At 34.0% G+C, this 19,866-nt stretch overlaps 2 protein-coding genes across 2 annotated transcripts; one reads left to right on the top strand and one right to left on the bottom strand.

The window, feature by feature from the left end:
* Positions 1 to 157: 157 nt before the first annotated feature.
* LOC134270989 (splicing factor 3B subunit 2-like) lies at positions 158 to 13,425 on the bottom strand. The gene is given in 23 exon segments (XM_062753259.1): positions 158 to 419; positions 815 to 1,000; positions 1,243 to 1,441; positions 1,729 to 1,865; positions 1,995 to 2,102; positions 2,217 to 2,324; positions 2,542 to 2,631; positions 3,030 to 3,179; positions 3,473 to 3,811; positions 4,293 to 4,346; positions 4,471 to 4,563; positions 6,004 to 6,108; positions 6,427 to 6,530; positions 6,712 to 6,841; positions 6,989 to 7,164; positions 7,349 to 7,747; positions 8,825 to 8,990; positions 9,318 to 9,539; positions 9,900 to 10,073; positions 10,366 to 10,379; positions 10,729 to 10,765; positions 10,880 to 10,926; positions 13,302 to 13,425. Coding segments are annotated over 23 exon segments (3,198 nt in total). The 5' UTR covers positions 13,396 to 13,425; the 3' UTR covers positions 158 to 353.
* Positions 13,426 to 13,580: 155 nt separating this feature from the next.
* Positions 13,581 to 18,223, top strand: LOC134270988 (large ribosomal subunit protein uL11m-like). The gene is made up of 4 exons (XM_062753257.1): positions 13,581 to 13,759; positions 15,790 to 15,885; positions 17,343 to 17,436; positions 17,850 to 18,223. Exons 1-4 carry the CDS (start codon positions 13,610 to 13,612, stop codon positions 18,113 to 18,115), a joined length of 606 nt encoding a protein of 201 aa, XP_062609241.1. The 5' UTR covers positions 13,581 to 13,609; the 3' UTR covers positions 18,116 to 18,223.
* Positions 18,224 to 19,866: the final 1,643 nt, after the last annotated feature.

Raw genomic sequence — 19,866 nt, 5'->3', positions numbered from 1 at the left:
CGGCTTTGATTGCCATGGAGCTCATTTGATACAGCACTTTTTAAATAGTCATAGAGACAGATTTTAATCTTTGTCGTCTGTTGGTTCAACCTTTCTTTATGTTTATACAGACTAATGTGTATCTAGATTTCCTACAAGAATAACCAAGTAAATACCATGAAATTTTAAAAAATGTATTCCCACATTTTTTGTACAATATACAAAGAAAATGAAGTAAAATTCATGATTTTTTTCAAATCCCTATATCTGAAAAACATGGCTGATGTGAATGATATAATGTCCTTGAAATTAATTTCCGACAATGATTGTGATCACAAGACAACAGTAAATGGTCAATATAAAGCACTAGTCCACTAGAACTTGAACTCCTTGTATTTTTTCGCTGCTTTTCCACCATCCTGTTGTTGTTTCTTTCTTTTCTGAAAAACAAGAGCACAAACATGATTGAAATACATCTGTGCCGACATGTTAATATATAAAGAAATAATTGAAACAATTTTATGCTAATGCCTTCTTCAATATAAGGAAAGTGTATAACTGTCAAAACTGGTTTAAAGTTTATTTCTAAAATGATTTTCTCCATTTTTGGCATAAAAATTTTTCAAAATCAGCTGGATTTTTTTAATGAAATGCATAGATATGTTCCTTCTTTTACTTCTGTTAAAACAGGGTTTCAGTTTTTTTTTTTTTCTGTTGTTTACAAGTAAATGTAAATTTGCATAAATAAAGCTTTAACTGATTGAATTAAAAAAGAAAATAACTAGGGACCTATTAATAATCCATGACTGCTTGTAAGAAGTAAAGGGTAAAATACCTTTTGTTTGGCTGCGTGTTCAGCCACCATATCACTGAGATCCTCCTTCTCCAGCTGGGACTGCTGCTCCCTCATTGTCTGGTCATACTTAGCCTGCATGGCAGCAGTGTCCAGGTCTAACTCCTCGGGATTCAAGGCCACCTCTATACCCTCTGTACCTGGCTTGTCTTTCTTACCAGCTGTTACCTACAGAGACCAAATAAAAGTTATAGTTTTATCATTCAATGCAGGGACTATATTGTGAAATCAATTCTGCTTGTGTAGGGTCCTCAATGTTCATAGATTTTATTGGTCACCCTTACCCAAAGAATGCTAATTTTGACAATGTATTATTGTTTTGGGGGTGGGGGTGTATCAGGGAGGAGGGGGGGGGGGTGTTTGCCTATTAACACTGCTGATCACAATGTGCAGTAAATACTGGTACTTACAGCTGTTGTGTCATATACGTGGGCGGATCCCATCATAGCTCCACCCACTGCTGCTTTTTTCTCGGGTAAGATGGTATAGAGAGCCGGTGTTTCCCCTCCCTGATCCATGGCATCCTCTATCCTCTTCTTCCTCAGTTCTATCATATCGGGGGTCTCCATTCCCATAGGTACAGAGGTTATTCCACTGGGAGTCACCAGACTGAAAATAGAATTTACTCCCTCACAAAAAAATTTGCTTTACATGCATCTGATAATTATTTTTTAAAATTCAATCTGAGTCTGAAATCAAAAACTCTTGATTCCTTTATATCTGCATGATATACTAATTTGCCTAATTTATTTCAATCTCCATCTGTTCAAAAACTTACAAAAATCTAGAAAAAATTCATTCAAGAGAGGCCCTTATTAAAATATGTTTCCCTTGAAACCAATGGTTTAACTAAACTTATAAAAGCAAAGAGAGGATTAGTTTTTAAGGTAGCTTACCCCTCTGGTCCTGGAGTAACCAATCCTGAGGTGTCCTCCTCCTCTTCTTCTTCTTCCTCTGACTCCTCTTCTGAGGAAGACTCCTCCTCCATTTCTCCCCACAGAGATTTGTCTATTTCCTCCTCTTGTACTGGAGTCTGTAAAGAATACATAAAAATACATTAAAAAAATGCTCCAAAATCTATTAAGCATCAATATCCAAGATTCAATCATTTTTAAATTCACTTAAAACACCTTATTTTACTGCTGCATAATTAATAACTGACCTGGAATTCTGAACTTTGTGTTCCAAACACATCACCATACAGTGGTTTACCATTTTCATCAACCGGTGGTTTACCCCAACCACCTGCATGGTATCCAAATGAACAACCCTTAAACAAGAATTCAAAGATTAAGATTAAAAATGTTATAACAAGATTCAAACCTAGTGTAAAATTGTGGCACAGCTGTAATGTCCACTCAGTGGAGGTTTTCATTATGCATACCTCAGGTATGGGTGCACTCAGTCCGGGTATCTTCAGGTTGGGATATGAAGGGGGAGGTCCGTATCGCTGCATGGCAATTAACCAGGGAGGAGGAAACTTCTCAGAATTCTGTTAAAAAATATATGAAATAATATTAAACAACAATCACAGCACATGTTTTTAATTTAAACATGAAACACATCATTATTTTTAACAAAACTTGCATGTTCAAGTATTGAAATTTTCAACTGAAAGTTGATCACAACTTTCTCAGGTAATTACAAGTATTAGGTTTGATTTCTTTATATTTGCTTTTTTTTCTTGTTGAATAAAGCAGTGTGCTTACATGACCCAGTGGCATTCCTAAAGCAGTTTTCAGCTCATCTGAGAGATTCCCTGGCTTTTTCTCCTTAAGTCTGGTTTCAAATTCTTTTCCCTATTGAATTACACAAAAACATTATTACAGTAACCGCAACGCAAACCTGTTTTGAAATACATTGTCAATTCAAAACCCATATTGCGAATTCTTTGGAGTGGATATATACATATGTACATGCACATTCAATTTTGAATTATTTTCCAAAACGTTCTTGACATTCTAAGATATAGAGGGATAGAGGACAAGAAGGACTTTTAATTCAACTGATTCAAATTTTCACTTGTTCTCTTCACAGTAGAATAATTTTTGAGCTTCCAAATTCAATAAAAATGAATTTTTATAATGAAATTCATTTATTGCAAACTCAAATAGCCACTTGTATTATCATTTTTTAGTACTGTTTTCTGCAAAAGTCAGACTAAAACTAAATCCCAATAATTCACTTGACAACCTACTTCATAATACAGATCTCCATGAATGGTCATCTTGGGTTTGGTCTGCCAGCGGAAGAAAGCATCGTGAAGTTTCTGGTAATCGATGTCAATCTTTCCCATCTTTGGTCGCACCTTCTCCCTCATCTTGGCCTTCAAATTCTTCTGATCCTCCTGTGTAGAGCAAAGATAAATACACACTTCTATATTTCCATTAAACTATTAACACATATGTACATATGGTATAGAGTAGAATAACATGCAAAAAAATCTCCTAGTTACTCCAAGTGTTCCAACAGGATGTTCAAAAAACGAGCAACACTTTCCGCTTCAAGAAAGAAATCGCTAGGATACTCTGTGGAAGGTACTTGTGTTAAAAAACCAAAAAGAGTACCCTTCTTAATATCTTACATTGAGAATTTCAGATAGATTTTAATTAACTATCGTGTTATTAAATCCTTATTAACCTTTTCAGCAAGAGCCTCTCTCATCTCCATTATGCCAGTTGCCTTAATGTAATCAGGTAATTCAAATGGAGGTTTCTCAATACCCCTTTTGCCCTGGAGATACTTCCTTTTGAAGCACCAGTGGCGGGGTACGGGGACAGTGTTCCTCGTGGCCTTCAGGTGGACCAGGAGACGGGGGTCCTGGGCGGTGACATCGTGCATCTCCACCACGTCTGGCCGACTGACCAGTTGTTTCACTGACAACCTACGCATAATACAGATCTCCATGAATGGTCATCTTGGGTTTGGTCAATTTTTTTTAATCGATGTCACTTTCCCATCTTCTCGCAGGTTCTTCCTCTCTTGGCCTTTTCTTCTGATCCTAATTTATTAAAACAAATAATGTTTGTTATATTCCTTGACATAAATTATATTCTCCTATTCAAATGAATATTGTAAAATTACGAAGTTTTGTGGAGGAATTTCATTTTATCCCCACAAAATGTACAATGCCATACAAATACATGTACGTACACCTAAAACAAATGAACACTTCATCAACAAAACCAAATCCCCACGAGTCAATATTTTTCCCTTCAAATCACAAAAATCTGACCCCACCTCAAAATAAGTGATTTACAGCATGAGACACAACTCCTTCCATATGAAAGACCCTTAAATTGATTTCCTGATATTGTTACATGTCATCGAGGATTATATTTTCAGAAAATGTAATCAAAATGGGGCTTCCTCACCTCAGCTATCCTCATCTCTTGATGCAACATTTGTGCAAGTTCGGTTTATACATCTTCTTGAGCGTAATAGACCTGCATCCTTTTACTGGTCATTTCATCTTTTTCAGTCAGCATTTATCATCCTTCTTTTCCTCTGAGATCTATCATAGGATAAAGATGTGAATTAAAAACTAATTTTCATTTCAAATGATCTTTCTTAATTCTTGTGGTGTTACATGTTACATGCAATTTGGTCAACATAGGACTTATAGTTACACAACTCACCTTGAAGGCTTCAAAAATTTTTGCAAAAGTGAAGTGCATTTGGATCAGTTGGATGCAAGTTTGGTCAACAAGCTGTTCTGGAACAAAAATTAACTGTTAAAAAAAGGACAATGAATGAAAGCTGTTCAAAAGGTATCATGCATGCAAGTTTCTCATCATAGGGCTTAAAGACTTCAATGAAACCTGATATTTAACCTGTCATTCAACTTTTTTTGCCAAGTGTATTTTTATCCTTTTTATGCATACATAGCTTAATTAAAATTCAAATCAAAAAAATGTAGGTCAGATTCAGCATCCGAAGCACTGGTCTTTTGATGTATACATAATTTAACATGACCTTTTTGCACTGAAATTTGTGTCTTAATTAAAAATTAGAAGCATTTTTGGTAGTATGCATCCTTTCATCCTTCAAGTGGTCAACATAGGGCTTATAGTAAGCAACTGAAAAAAATGAAACTGCTAAAAACATTTGTTTATAAAAAGACACTTAAAAATTGTGACTGAGAAACAAGTTTTCCAATTGCTTCGCATACATAAAATTATTTGAAAACTTCTGCAAAAAAAAAAGTGATTTTTCTGGCATTGAAAATTTAATAAGCATTAAAATTATTTTCAAAGAGCCTCTCTCACTTTGCCAGTTGCCTTAATTAATCAAATTCAAATGGTGGTTTCAAATTTTCCCTGGAATATTTTTTGAAGCAAGTGTCGAGGCACGGGGACAGTGTTCCTCGTGGCCTTCAGGTGTGGGCGGTATATGCATCTCCACCACAAAAGGCCGACTTACCAGCTGTTTCAGCTGAAAAAAGTGCATCTTCTTCAGTTTCTTTTTGGAATCTTTGAGGTTCTTCCTCTCCTTCTTGACCTAGTTTATTAAAACAAAAAATTTTCATCTTCCTTTTCATAAATATATTCTCCTATTCTAATGAATACTTGTCACACGTTTGTGTAGGAATTTCTTTTTCCTAAGAAATGTAAAATTTAAATAGAAACATTATAACAACTGAACATCAACAAATCATCCCCATGACACATTTTTCACTGCAAAAAAGCTGACCCCATAAAAATAACTGTTTTGTGTGCAACTTTCTGAGATTTGAAAAATAGAATACATCTTCCCAATTTCACAACATGTACTGTTGATAGATTTTAAAGAAAAACTGATCCTCATTTATCGTCTTCCTCCAAAACCTTCTTCCATCTTTTTTGTCAATTTATCAAATTTCTTTTCCTCTGAGATCTATCATAGAATAAAGAGGTGAATTAAAATGGATTTATTTCTTATGATCTTTCTGAACGGAATTTACATACGGTTTTTTCATTGAATATAGTTAAATTTGCACTGTAGAATTCAAATTTAATGTTAGAATTTAAAAATGATGCAGAATTTTATAAATACAGGACCTGACCAAAATACGCTCAAAATCTCAGGATCGAACGTCCTTAAAACTCTGTCTTTCTTGTTGTCTGCTTTTTGCAGGAATAAAACATGCCACTGATATTCTGATAGTAGAAGATCAAGCATACTCACTCCACATGTACATCCTCGTCGGGCCTCTCCACCTGTTCTTGTTGTTGCTGCTGCATTAGGCGGTTCTTCTTGGCTTTCTTTTTCTTCTTCTTCTTTTTCTTGTTCTTGGACTGTAAAATATTGGGAAATGTTTTAGATTATTTCTCACCCGGTGAGAGAAACACATTTTATCTTTACAGCTATGTGAACCCCTAGAGTATATTGTACATCACTAAATTTTTGTAACATCTTATTTTCGTAGGATAGTCATTGACTCTTAATAAGCGAGACAGAATATTCATGATTTGACATTTGTGAATACTACTATATGTGAGAATGGAATTTTTGCACGCATGCTGTCTCACATAAATATACGAAAATAAAATCATCGTAAATAAAAAGTGATTTACAGTAATCAGTATTGTTATGTCATAATCGTATTGTGGTACCTCTTTAGCACCACCCGTTTTGGTGGCTTCTTCATCCTCTTCATCCATGTCATATGTTCCATACCCCACATCCTCACTAGCATCTTCATCATCTGCATCACGTTCTGTGTTAGCAAAGAAGACATATAATTGTGTACTTAAGGCTCTCTTACTCCATCATTAACAAATTTTTGAACACTGAAGATTAGAGTATACAATTTCTGTGGCTTTTTCTTTTTTTTAAAGAAAGTGGTTTTTGTAAGAAATTCCGGATAAACGAGAAACAAAATCATATTTTTTGCATACCCATGGGTGTGTTCATCTGTTCGATTTCCTCGTGGGTAACACCCACTTCCTGTGCCCTGACATCTTTAAAAGCTAACACTTTCTCCAAGGCTTGTGGCAATTTGATTTCTTTGGAGGATCCGGATTCCAGCTTAAAAGAACAAAAATCTCTCATGAAGGTACATGTACATGTATTTATTAATGCAGAGCAATTGAAACATTATCTATATGCATCAAAGACTATTTTAACTGGCAATTCCTAAAAATTTTATTAATCTTAAATGCTTTTCAAGTTTACCTGAGGAGGAGGTAGTTTCTCCTCTGAAGGGGCAGAAGCTGGGGGTCGCTCTGGGGGTTTTGGTTGAGAAGACACTGGCTGAGTGCCAGGTGGAGGGGGTCCCTGGTGCATGGGAGGGTGAGAGACAGGAATTTGTGTCCCCGGGGGCACTGTCTGGGTCCCAGGAGGAAGAATGCCTAAAATAAATGATTAAAATACAGTCATCTATAACCTATCTATAAATGCTTTTCTATTTATCTTGTAAAAATTTCAGCAATCTGTCCATATACATTTAGCATAACGTCATATTGTCAACGTTGTTCATAATTATTATCATTTTTTTAAAAACAAAGTTCAATTTGAATGAATTAAAAATTCCACCTTGCTGAGCCCCAGCTGGCATCATTGGCATTGGAGCCACAGGAGGCCTTTGTGGTGGTGCTATAGTACCAGGTGGTACCAATGGTGCTGTCATGGGGACCTGTGGTGGCATTCCACCTTGTGGGGGCATTCCACTTTGTGGGGGCATTCCGCTTTGTGGGGGCATTCCACTTTGTGGGGGCATTCCACCTTGTGGGGGCATTCCTGGTGCTGGCTGCATTGGAACTTGTGGTGGCATGCTGGCTGGGGGCTGGGGCATACCACCCTGTCCCTGGATGTTCATAGGAACAGCTCCCTGCTGAGGGGGCACTGGCTGGGCAGGTGCCATCATTCCTGGGGGAGGGGGAACCACTGCTGGCTGCATGGGTGGCTGTGGGGGAGCAACATGCATGGGAGGAACTGAAATGATAATTCAATATACATGTACTTTTATTTTTAAAAAATCAAGCCAGTATTAAAATTTATTTTTACTTTAAAAATTGGAATTGTGATTTCATTTCTTTCCCTCTGTTCATCCAACTTGTGGTAGCAAAAAATAGAAGTACTGTATAGGGGATTAATTTCACGGGTTGTAATTTCCACGTTTTTCTCTCATCTGACACGATCGCGGTTTCTTGAATTCGCGGAATTGGTACATAATAAAAGTTACCTCCCTTGTCAATATCTGTTTATCCATACCATAGCTACATGTAAACGATATTAATAATCAGTGTTATGACTTTATTTCACGAACAACGGAGTAGGTTGAAATAAAATAATTAGATTTGATATATAAAAAAAATTGACAGTTAATTAAAACAAGTGCAGTTATCAAAAGTCCTTGACTATAAACATCAAATGTCTTTCCTATATGCTGTTAGAATGAGTGCGTGTACACCCTTAGATCTTCGATACAACGCAACGAAAAAGCACTGGACGGTAATAAATGTGTTAATGTTGGAAAAGGTCGACAAAATATCCTTCCACATCTTCAGTAAGTTCTCTAGTTATTTGAATGATTTTTTAAAACCAAAATGTCGATAAAAACTCATATGCATGCATGATGATGCAGCAACAAATACACGTAGTAACATTAGTTACGCACTGATAATCAAAACCCATGACCCACGTGTTTTGATTGATGAAACATGTAGCGTTGGCTATTAAAACAGCTTTTTTAACAAATACGGGTTATTATCTGCTGATTTGAATTTAAGTTAAGCGTGATAATTAAATTAATTAAATGATGAGTACTACTTGTAATTACCGGCCGAAATGACCATGTACTTCGCGTACATGTATGTAGCCCTATCGTTGTCTATTCTCAAATTTCCAAATAAAACCTGGAGATTATTAAAAATTTATTCACTGTTTCTTGAATTCACGGATTTATTAACACCATGAATATAGCGAATATTAACACCGCGAGTTATTTTCCCCCTATACAGTAACTCCAAATTTTCAATACAATCTAAGTGTGAATTTTTCCCATTATACCTGGTGGCTGCTGTTGCTGTTGTTGCTGTTGCTCCTGGATGCGTTTTTCCTGAGCCTCTCTCTGGGCTTCCATCAGGGCAATCTGTTGCTGACGCAGAAGTTCTGCCTCCTTCATACGGCGATCTTGTTCTGCTTGATTTATTGCCTGTTCTTGCATCTGCCTCATCTACACAACAGATAAACATCACATCACATTATTAATGCATAACAATACAGTATGTCTTGCAAATAAGAAATGGAGTTAGATAACTGTATGCAAGGAAATTTTTCCTCCTTATGACTTTCTTTGCAAGTGGGCAAATTTAAAATCAGGGACTTCAGAGAATTCACTTGAAAGTTCCAAGAAATGAAGTTTTCTCTTCAACACAACTGGGTAAAAATAAATCATGGATAAATTTTTGCATGTGTGATTGGTTGAAAAAAAGCAATGGGAAATAATAAACCTGAAAACAGTAATAACATTTAGCACTGTTGACAAATCAGGGGGACTTACTGTCTGTTGTTTCTCTATCTCAATCATGACCTGCTGTTGTCTGACCTTCTCCATCAGGTCACCGCTGGGAGGGACGGGGCCAGAAGAAGGCCCCCCTCGCTGACTCATCAGGATGGCCTGCTGGGCCAGGGCTGCTGCCTCCTTCTGTTTCTGCTCCTCCTCATTAATTAGTTGTGTCTGTATGGCAACCTTCCTCTGGAACTCCGAGTCTGAATCTAGATTCTACAACCAAGGAAGTGCATTATACTGGCATAAGTCTTTTGCATTTTCGATACAATATTCTTGCATCAAATCTCTAAGATTTTGTTAATTTAAACTATTTGATATAAATGATCTCCAGGATGAATGAATTTAAAGTTCGCTGACCCTTTGATAAGGGAGATAACTCTTCCTGGCATAATAACATTTCTTTAGAGAAAAAACTTTTGTCGAAATTTGCACAGCAAGATATGCTGCATTTTGCTGAAGTTTTCTTTGCATGTCAATAGAATTTAGATAATTAGTAAATCCTTAGCAATGATTCAAAGTTTGACATATGTAAATAGAGGAAAGTTAAACATTCAAGGGAGATAAAAGACTCACATCTGCAGGCTTTGGAGGACCTGGAGGGGGTGCTCCTTGGAATGGCTGTCGAGGGGGAGGCCCTCCCATCGGGGGTCCCGGTATCATCTGGGGTGGACCTGCTGGTGGGGGAGGGGCTGTTTGACCAGCTGGCTGGGGAGGGGTGGGCTGCCCTGGTGGAGGCTCTTCAACATCCTGTAAAAATTATTGCTGCAATACACTTAAAAGCACAATAAAATTTAGGAGCATGTTTTTCTTCTACAAGTACTTAGTACTTACTGAAAATCTTTCCTTTTCATTCAATTATCAAATTAAAAAAAACCCTTTGTTATAATATTAGTCAGAATTGAATTATTCTAAAATTCTCCCTCATGTGTATACATGTAGTAGTTTCTCTACAGTGCTCTTTATTTTGTCAATAGATATACTAAATTGAATTAGAAAACTTCAAATAAGCAATAAGAAAAAATGTATAGGTAAAACTTACCTCATAGTTGCCATCTGAAATGCAATAAAACAAGCACATGTATTACTAGCAATATATTTTATATCAAAAGTTCTGGGTACCCCCTTCAATTTTAAGCAACCAGCATATTATTAGATTAAATAGAAATGAAACAAAGGGGGGAGGGGGAGAAGATTTCACCACAATGAAAAAAAATACAGATACTATATACTTTAAGATGTCCTGCTAAAGATAAGCCTAGAAAAAAAACTTCTTATACATGTATTATGTTTGAGTACAATTGTATTCATGCAATGAAAGAGTTGGATCAACATGATGAAAGAAGAGTCTGAAACAAAGACTACCCTGGAATAAGGTTTATTCTACTCTAGTTTGATCTCTCACCTGTTCTTTCTCCCTCTTTCTTAATATTTTGGGAAGTCTGTAAGATGAGAAAGAAATGTATCTTCAAAAACATTTCCTGTGTGTTCAACAGCTAATACAAATTTTTATGTTCAATAGTTAATATTTCATAAATATTTAACACAAACATTACCTCAACTTTATAATTGTAAAGTCTTTCGATCAAATCAGCCTTCAATCCTTAATGAAAAAGAAAAAAAAAATGTCAAGAATCAATGAGAGAACATTCAATAAATAAAAAAACAAGTTCAGCATTCTGATTATAACATAAATACATGACCCAGTAATGGTCTAAACCTTGTCTGATTAGACTCAAATACAAATGGATTTACGTAAAAGACTTGTATTTGCCACAACTTTAACATAATGCATGAATATTGAAATTAATTTTTTTTTATTTAATCTGTCATAGTTAGATCTGAGACAGAAAATATGTGGATTATATTATGGCTAAGTACTAGTTTTCATTAGACAGATTTATGCATTGATGCTAAAATTGTTGAAGAGGTCTTTTTCAATAATATGTTTTACAGTGTGACTGTTTGGAAAGCTCAGTCCTATACAAAGCTTACATTTGAATCATTGATCCACCTCTTCAAATGTCAAACTGCACAAAACACAGTCTAGACTGTGATGTTACATGACGTCGGAATTTATGGAGAGAGCCAGGCGTCTGGTTGAATGAGACTGCAGGTCTAGTGCAATATTTAATGAAAAACGTAGAGTAGATGGAAATATTTTTGGTACTTATTTCCTTTGTGCAAATGAAGAAAAGTATTACTAAACATATTTTGGTAAAGAACAATTTGTTCTTGGTCTTACGTACAACTTAAAAATATTTTTGCACAGAACTAAGGTAGCGAAGGAATTCTGGGTATGTTGCATGGGAAAATTTGCCTGACGTACGTACAGAATTCATTCAGAATTTCCTCTGTTCTTACACGTTAGTCTATTGAGCTCACTTTGCGAGCATCACAAAGCTGCGCTTGCTATTATGTAAAATAACCTGTGCAGCAAGTAGCACAAAGCGCAACTAGCACTTAGAGCTCTAATGACAATGCCTTGACAAAGAGAATTTCGCAGGTACTTGGGTCTTGGTTTATAGCAAGTGCAACGAGCAGCAAGAAGGGCTGCTTGCGAAGCAAGCTCAATAGACCAACGTGTAAGAACAGAGGAAACGATAGATACATCAAGCAAATTTTCTTGTGAAACCTTCCCAGAATTACTTTGCTACCAGGAATCTTCTGCGATAATGGCAAATAAATTTCAATTAATAGAAAGCTTCGAAGACATAAGAAAAAAATATTCTAAAATGCCTTTCGTTAAACATTGCACTAGGCCTATAGTTTCGACTAGACGCTCGGCTGTCTCCGTAAACTCTAACGAGCTCCATGCGACTTGACATTTGAAGTGGCTGATCAACGTTACAAGTGTATTTTAGATGGTACAACTGCACTTGCCTCAACTGTCACACCATAAAACACACTAAATATGTATTCCTTGATATGAAAACAAAGTGTTTTACATTTAGTGTGTATATATATACTCGGGGATAAAAGACATTATATCGCGGGTTTGTTTTGATTAATTTGGTAGTATATCCTTTTAAAAATTGTTTCGGATACATAGCCTATATTCTACATTGTATGATGGACAATCTGTATGTTGTCTGAATGGTTACTTTTTTCATGATTAAGAAGTATAGAACATCTGTTTGAAAAAAAAAAAATATTCAAATAAAATGTAATTTTACAGATTTCCACTCCCTTTTTTATCATATTTAGACCATTTAATTTATAACCAAGTAAAAATTATAATAAAGTTCATCCTTTAAAATTCTCTACTTTGTAACATTGTTTATTTTTTCACTACCCAATTACTTTCCAAAAATCAAAAATAAAAAAAATTGAAGGAACATTGTTTCTACAAATTTCCGTGATTTTGCCTTACCTTATGCTGCGATACAACACCGGCCTTCTCCAAATTACAAGATAAATAAGACTGCCTGTTTTAAAAATAGACATAGCAAATGGTGGCTAAAACACAGCAACAACTTACTGAAAATAATTTTGCAATCTAAAAAGTTGGGCCATCCTAGTTAACAGAACTTTTTAAATATCATTTAATATAAGTTAAATTAAAAAATTGAAATTATTTCTTTTTATTGTTTTGTTTTATTCTTTTTGCTCCTGCAATGAGAATTACATGTGTAGGTTTATAATGAATAAACTGCGCTCGCCCCAACGGTCACACATAAAACATATTATTTATAAAACAAAGACCAAAGTATACACTGTAGTCAGTTAGATAAAAGTTGACTAATTTAACATTTATCATACACGCAAAAATGTTAAAATAGTGCATAATATAAATCAATAGATAAAAAAATATGTAATAAAATGAAGAAAAAAATTAGAGAGAAATACACAAATAATAAAACGTCCCTCCAACGATATTTTATAACCGGTGTGAGGAGAATACCTCCATGCATCAAGTCGTGACGCTTAAATATTGGTTCTTGGTTTATCATACAACTTATGCAAATAGCTACAAACCGTTAACTGGAAGTCCAACTCCTGATAATATTTCCTTCAATTCTACAACTTTAAACTTTTTATATTCTTCGATGTTATCGGGAAGCGACTCCATGTTGTTCAATTAATATTTCTAACATCTCGAACCCGATTTTGAGTTAAAAGGATTACATATACATGTATTTATATTGATATGTTCTACTTTTATTTGTTCTTTATATATCTTTTGTCAAGCATTGCTATATGCTACAGATTCATTTATAATAACACCTAAAAATGTGAGTGTCCGAACTGTCATTTCATAAAGTCGGGTTCGACATTTGAAAAATATGGCGTCGAAAGGCAAGGTTGCTGGAAAACTGGGCAAAAATGTAAAGAAAGCTGGCGCTAAGAAACAGGAATATGCCCCGTTTCTTAAGGTTATCATACCAGCAGCATCAGCTGTTGCGGCTCCACCACTGGGTCCCCAGCTAGCACAGGTATAGGTGACCAGAGCTTTGCAAAACGTCGTTTAACCTTGTCACATGTTCAATACACAAATAATAATAAATACCCAGTAGCTCATACAAAGTAAAATACATTGACTTAAGAAACGTAACTTAAATTCCCTTCACACTTAATAAAACTGATGTACAAGTTTAAAAATATAGACCCCTGTTCACTTTGCCAAGGGTTTACAATCTGCTCCCTCTTACTCTCCAAGTAGACAGTCTAGACGAACTCCAAAAACGGCGTTAACGGAAGTGAGAATTTCAGTCCAGAAAAGACTCCAAAAAACGAATCCAACGCATGCGCAGTTATATAAAAAACGGTGAAAATTCGTGAAAAGTGGGCTCTTATAAAAAGTGTCTTTGCAAAAAATTGGATTACCTTACAATAATGTAAGTACTCAGAAATGATTAATAATAAATGGTTTTAGAGAACGTATTTGTTAGAATTTTGATTTCATGTGCAAATAGTTTTTAATTTCAAGTCAAAGTTGACCAACTTCGAGGTTCAGCCAGACATCGTACAAGTAGGATACAAAATACAAATTAAAAAGTCGTAATCTTATGAAAACATCTCTGTGGTTGATAATTTGTTTGTAGTGACTAAGTTAGTCATTTTAGAACTACTTTTACTGATTTTAGAAGTTTTTTTTGTAAGTAAGGAACGCTAGCGAATTTTCAGTTTGAATTTCCTCTGTCTTTCATGTCTATCGTGTACGAATGAATTTCAGGATGTTTAGATCAGCAATGAGCAACTGCATTGTAAATACATCTTACCAATAATTAAAAAAGTACTGAATTGATGGTTTTAATCATAAATAAGAGTCGATCAGGTGACAGTTACATGAGAATCCAATCAGTTGCCACATTTCCTCCGAGGCTTTTTTGAAGAAAGTTCACGTTTCAAGTTAGATCAAATACAAAGAAAAATAAACGTTTGGGAATTAAATATATATGTATAATAAAAGGGAAAAATATGTAAAATTGAACATGTAATATATATGTTGTAACTGTTAAACATTGACCGAATTTTTACCTATTTGTAATATTATTTCGTCATATAATCCTGTATGACATCTGAATATTGAGAGCGTTTGTTATCACCATCGCTATATATATACCTAATGTTTTCACATATGAATAGATATAATCATGAAAACATTTTTAGAATTATAATCTATGAGTTTAAGAACTTAAAAAAATTCATTCTTTTAAAATTACGGTAAAAAAGTCGTCTCAAATCAAACCTGTTAATATCTCTGCTCCGCCGCCAAAATTGTGCGGTTTTTCATAAAAAAAAAACGATATATATAAGAGTCTTAGAAGTAAAATTTAAGCATCTTTACAGTAGGAATTATGGCATAAAATTTAAATCAAGGGGACAAGTTAGAAAATTTATTCTTACCGACTTTATTGAATCCCGGTGTCGTACGTATATCCCAAATCACTATTTTGCAAGAGTACAGAGTGATAAATAAGTCAATAACCACTAAATAATTTAATGGATACAATTATTTATTCAACAAAAATTGAAATCCAGTCACAGTTTCCTAAATACAGCCATTATTCAGTCGTATTTGTGGAGAAAGCAAACGACAATCCATCGTTTGTTTACATCGGACGCCATTTTGCCGCAATGCATGACGGAGCCAAAGACTTCTTTTTTGGAGTTCACGCCGTTTTTGGAGTTCGTCTAGACTGGTAGAGGGGTACTGATCTTTAACCTTTTTACTAGCAAAGATAATCCAGACTTGGAAGGATACGAATACATTCAAGCATTCTTCTGTATATATCCTCAAACTTGTTCAGCTCCTATCCTAAGTAAATTCAGAACTGTAGCACCTTGGTTGAGAAAATTCAACAGATATCAAGACAAAAATTTTGTACTGTCCTCTCTTCCAGGTGAATCACAGATTAATTTCAGCTATATTATAGCTTTTGACCTATGACATTGTATTACTTGTATATGAACTTTCAATTCAATTCTTTTTCAGTAAGTCTTTGATTAAATTTTTTTGTAGAGAGGTGTTCAAATTGCATCATTTTGTAAAGATTTCAACGCATTGACTGCAGAATACAAACCAAAGGTGCCCATGATAGCAGAAGTTAAAATCAATGTAAGATTTTCGTTCCATTATTATTTCTAAAAAGTGTACAATATTCATGAGCTATAATCTATTGGACATTTTAAATAGAAATATCTTGATTTATATGTCCATTTTCTCTTAGTCTAAACTCTTTCTGATGAAAAGCAATTCAGTTGGATGTTTGAGACCCTCATTCATGTCATTAGAAACTTTTAAATATTGTAATACCCTAAAATCTTGAAAATAAGCCGCGGCTTATTTTAAATTTTGGTAAGAAAATTGGGGCTTATTTTCAAAACTGGCTTATTTTCAAATTCCGACTTATTATCAATGCAAAAAACTGGTAAGAGAAGAGAGCACAATTCCGGTTTATTTTCAATACAATCATTGAATAAAGTGTAATCGATAGAATAGGAACTACTTGTTCGATGTAAAATTAAAACATCATGAATATAATAAAATAATTACAATAATACTTTGTTCAGTATCTTGCGTGTAAAAAAAAATACTTTAAAAGTGGAAAGTTTGACAATGAGGAAACATTAATGAATGACTTTAGCTTGTCAAAGTTTTCTCTCGTCATTTTTTTATTCATTGGTATTCCCCGGTGTACGTTTTCTTTAGGTCTATGGTGTAATCGTCTACTTTATATTTTGAGAATGTCGATCCCAAAAAAATAATTTCATTGTTTACAGCTTATAAATTTACATGAAATATAAACTTGTTTTAAAAAAGTAAAAATAAAATATAAGATATTCGCTTGTAATTGAATCACTTGATAAATTAGTCAAACAAACACATATTTAAACAACTCAATTATACGGTACATTGAAATGTAATTACTACCAAGCCCTGCCGATCAGCAGGTTTCTTGCCTCGGGCAGTGTTACCTGACAGTTAAATGCTTTACAAACAAAATCTTCCTTTTATCCATTTACTTATTTCATTATAACAATTTTAAACACTGTTAGCTTGTACAGGTCTGGATGAGATAATCATTGTTTCTGTCAATTTCATGAAAAAAATTTACCATGTTAGCTGGTTCCTCAATGAATTTTTTTTAGCCAGCATAACATGCTTACTGGTAAAAAAAATAATAACTTAAAAAACTACCCTTTATTAGTAATTTTACATAAGTTCATTTGTTTCTACAGACTTAGTTCATACCATGTCTTATGCAGAAATTGGTCAAGGTTAAATGAATTAAAGAAAGATAACTCAGTTTTATTTTGCACAGTAAAAAAAATCGTCGAAGTTTTCAATCGTCAAATTTTTAAGACGAGGCAATCGTCAAACGTTTAACATCTTTCCTAAATGGCATTGTCATGACCGGCTTATTTTCAAACCTGGCTTATTTTCGAGTAATTTTTAATGCAAGAAATAGGTGGCTTATTTTCAAAACTGGCTTATTATTAAATCCGTCTTATTTTCAAGATTTTAGGGTATTTTTAGAAGGACACTAATGATATTTTATCCTTTGAATACAGGTAGACAGAACTTACAGTATAAGTCTTGTAAGCCCACCTACCTCTTATTTCCTGAAACAGGCAGCAGGGATGAAAAAGGGAGCCATGAAAACAGGTAACACCAGTTTCTCTCATTTTATCATCACCACAATAATAATGATGAAAATTATTTTGTATGTTTATCATATTTACTCCCCCTCCTCCAAGTAATAGACCAGTGCTTTAGAATATTTTGAATAGGATAGATATTCGATGTATTTGTAATTATTTTTTCTTTTTATTGTAAATTTAAGCACATGGCCTGTACAAAAGTTAGTGGAAATTGATTTTTTTTAAGTATGAGTGGATTTGGTTTAGTGCTTTCCAATTAAGTTTTATATACACAAGACATTTAATAACAATGTACTGGATTTAGCAGAAGTTGCTTTCTGAGAAAGTTGCTAAATAGAAAACACATTGAAATGCAATGTGTGTTATGGAAGTAACTTTCATTTTTATTAGATACTCAAAAATTCATTTCTTCTTCAGGTCAAGAAGTTGCAGGAAAATTGTCACTGAAACATATATATGAAATTGCAAAAATAAAAGAAACTACAGACAGTAGATTCCGTGGGACTTCCTTACAGGCTATTTGTAAAACATTAATTGGACAGTGTCATGATATTGGAATAGAAGTTGTGAGAGAATTAAAACCAGAGGACTATGGGAAATTTCTCGAAGAAAGACAACAAATTGTTCAAGAACAAGAAGAAGCTCTGGAAGCGAAAAGACAAGCAAAATTATTAAGGACATGAGAAGAATTGTGTAATGTGCATGTACATTTAAAGTTTTGTGATTTTTGAAAATGATTGAATGTAATAAAATATTGTTGAAATGCTTTCACTATAAATTTTTTTTTTGAAGTTGTGTGTTTTTTTTTTTAAATTTAGATCTATTGTGATGTTTTCAATATGTTTGGCCTATAAATGTTTACTAAGAATAGTCAAATGTCTTCAATAGATGCATCTTAAAAGTTAAATACATCATGTAACATACATTTAATGCTGGCTTAACGAGGCCCGATCTACTTGATCTGCGCATACGTTTTAACGCAGAGTCGACTCAGGCACGTCACAATACCCTTGACTGCCGTCACAATTGAACATAATAACGTCACAATTAAAATGACGTCAAATTGCGCTAAACTGTTTCGCTGATCTTGCTTACCTGGTAGCTCTATAGAATATGCATTGAAAGCTGGCATTTCTATTTTTTTTTAAATATTTAGATTAATTAACAACTTTGGGACCTAAATAATTTTGAGGGATCATTTTTTTGGTACAGATTTATTAATTTAATCCTGTTTTATTTCAATTTGTGAGTTTAAAAAAACAAACGCTGCAACTAAAAGTAAACGATTTTAGTCTTTCTCTTTGAACATGTTGAAGTGTTTATACTCACTCTTTTTATTGCAGACTTAAATATGCATTGATTATATTCAGTTTTAAAAAATAAAATAAGTCTATAAATCATTTAAATTGAACCCCCGAAATATTTAATTTTTCTATATATTACATGTTATTTGTTAAAATCGCAATTTTGTCACCTTTACCCCCCCCCCCCCCAATTGAGGTAAGAATTTGGAAAAAATTAATCAAGAATCGAGCGCACTTTTTTGTGCGCAATAAATATACAGTACACACACACACACACAAACACACACACACCCTTCTACCCCTATTTTCCACGTAAAACAACGTCGCGTGTTAAGAGAAAAATAAAGCATGGCGAGAAAATAATTTCATAATGTAAGAATTATTTATTTTTTTAGAAATACAGTATTACAATCGTTTGTTACATAACCCATTGCGACCTATAAAATACGTAGTTGGATAGAATAAATCTAAATTTTGTGTTTTGACATGCCCCCTTTTCATTGCAATAAAGGCTACCGCCAATTTTCTTTTCATTTTTTATAAGAGGAATGAAAATTGCATGATATATGTGAAAAACAAAGAATTTTATCATGTATTTTTTTTTATTTGTAAATTTCTTTGTTTTTTGAAGAGTTTTAGTATGTAATTGTGTATAAAAACACGAAAAATGGTCCATATCTTGACAGTGCCCCCATTTCACTACAATAAAGGCAAGGTAACAAAATTTCATCCTAATTTTTCTAAGCATAAAACATACAAGTATATTTCCAAGAATTAAAAATTTTTATCATTCCGTTTTCGTAATTTTTAACTAGATCGGGCCTCGTTAAGTATGCAAATTACTTCCCAGTATGATTATGCATCTGCTACCATATACATGTAGGTATAAATATCAGGATGTCTGTCCAGTTCACATGATAAATATACCAGTAGTACAAACACTGATAAAAAAGTAATCATACAATTTTCTTGTCAATAACTGGAAATTAGAAATAGTGTGCAATGCTTATCCTAATATATGGGTATGATTAGCTTTCTGATAAATGTACATATAACCCCTGGACTCCAGTCGTAAACAAAAATCAATGATGAGGACAGATGCAAAGTAATTTGATATTAAAACAGTTTTC

This window comes from Saccostrea cucullata, unplaced genomic scaffold, assembly GCF_032062105.1.
Source record: "Saccostrea cucullata isolate Sc308-1 unplaced genomic scaffold, CSIRO_AGI_Scuc_v1 ctg1567, whole genome shotgun sequence".
NCBI classification, from domain to species: Eukaryota; Metazoa; Mollusca; class Bivalvia; order Ostreida; family Ostreidae; genus Saccostrea; species Saccostrea cuccullata.
This window is presented reverse-complemented; position numbering and strand designations above follow the sequence as displayed.

Bases quoted from the DNA above. Each gene is read 5' to 3' on its own strand.
- LOC134270988 (XM_062753257.1), top strand. From the start codon at position 13,610: ATGGCGTCGAAAGGCAAGGTTGCTGGAAAACTGGGCAAAAATGTAAAG. The intron at 13,760-15,789 runs GTATAGGTGACC...ATTTTTTTGTAG, and splicing joins TGGGTCCCCAGCTAGCACAG to AGAGGTGTTCAAATTGCATC. The intron at 15,886-17,342 runs GTAAGATTTTCG...CTTTGAATACAG, and splicing joins TAGCAGAAGTTAAAATCAAT to GTAGACAGAACTTACAGTAT.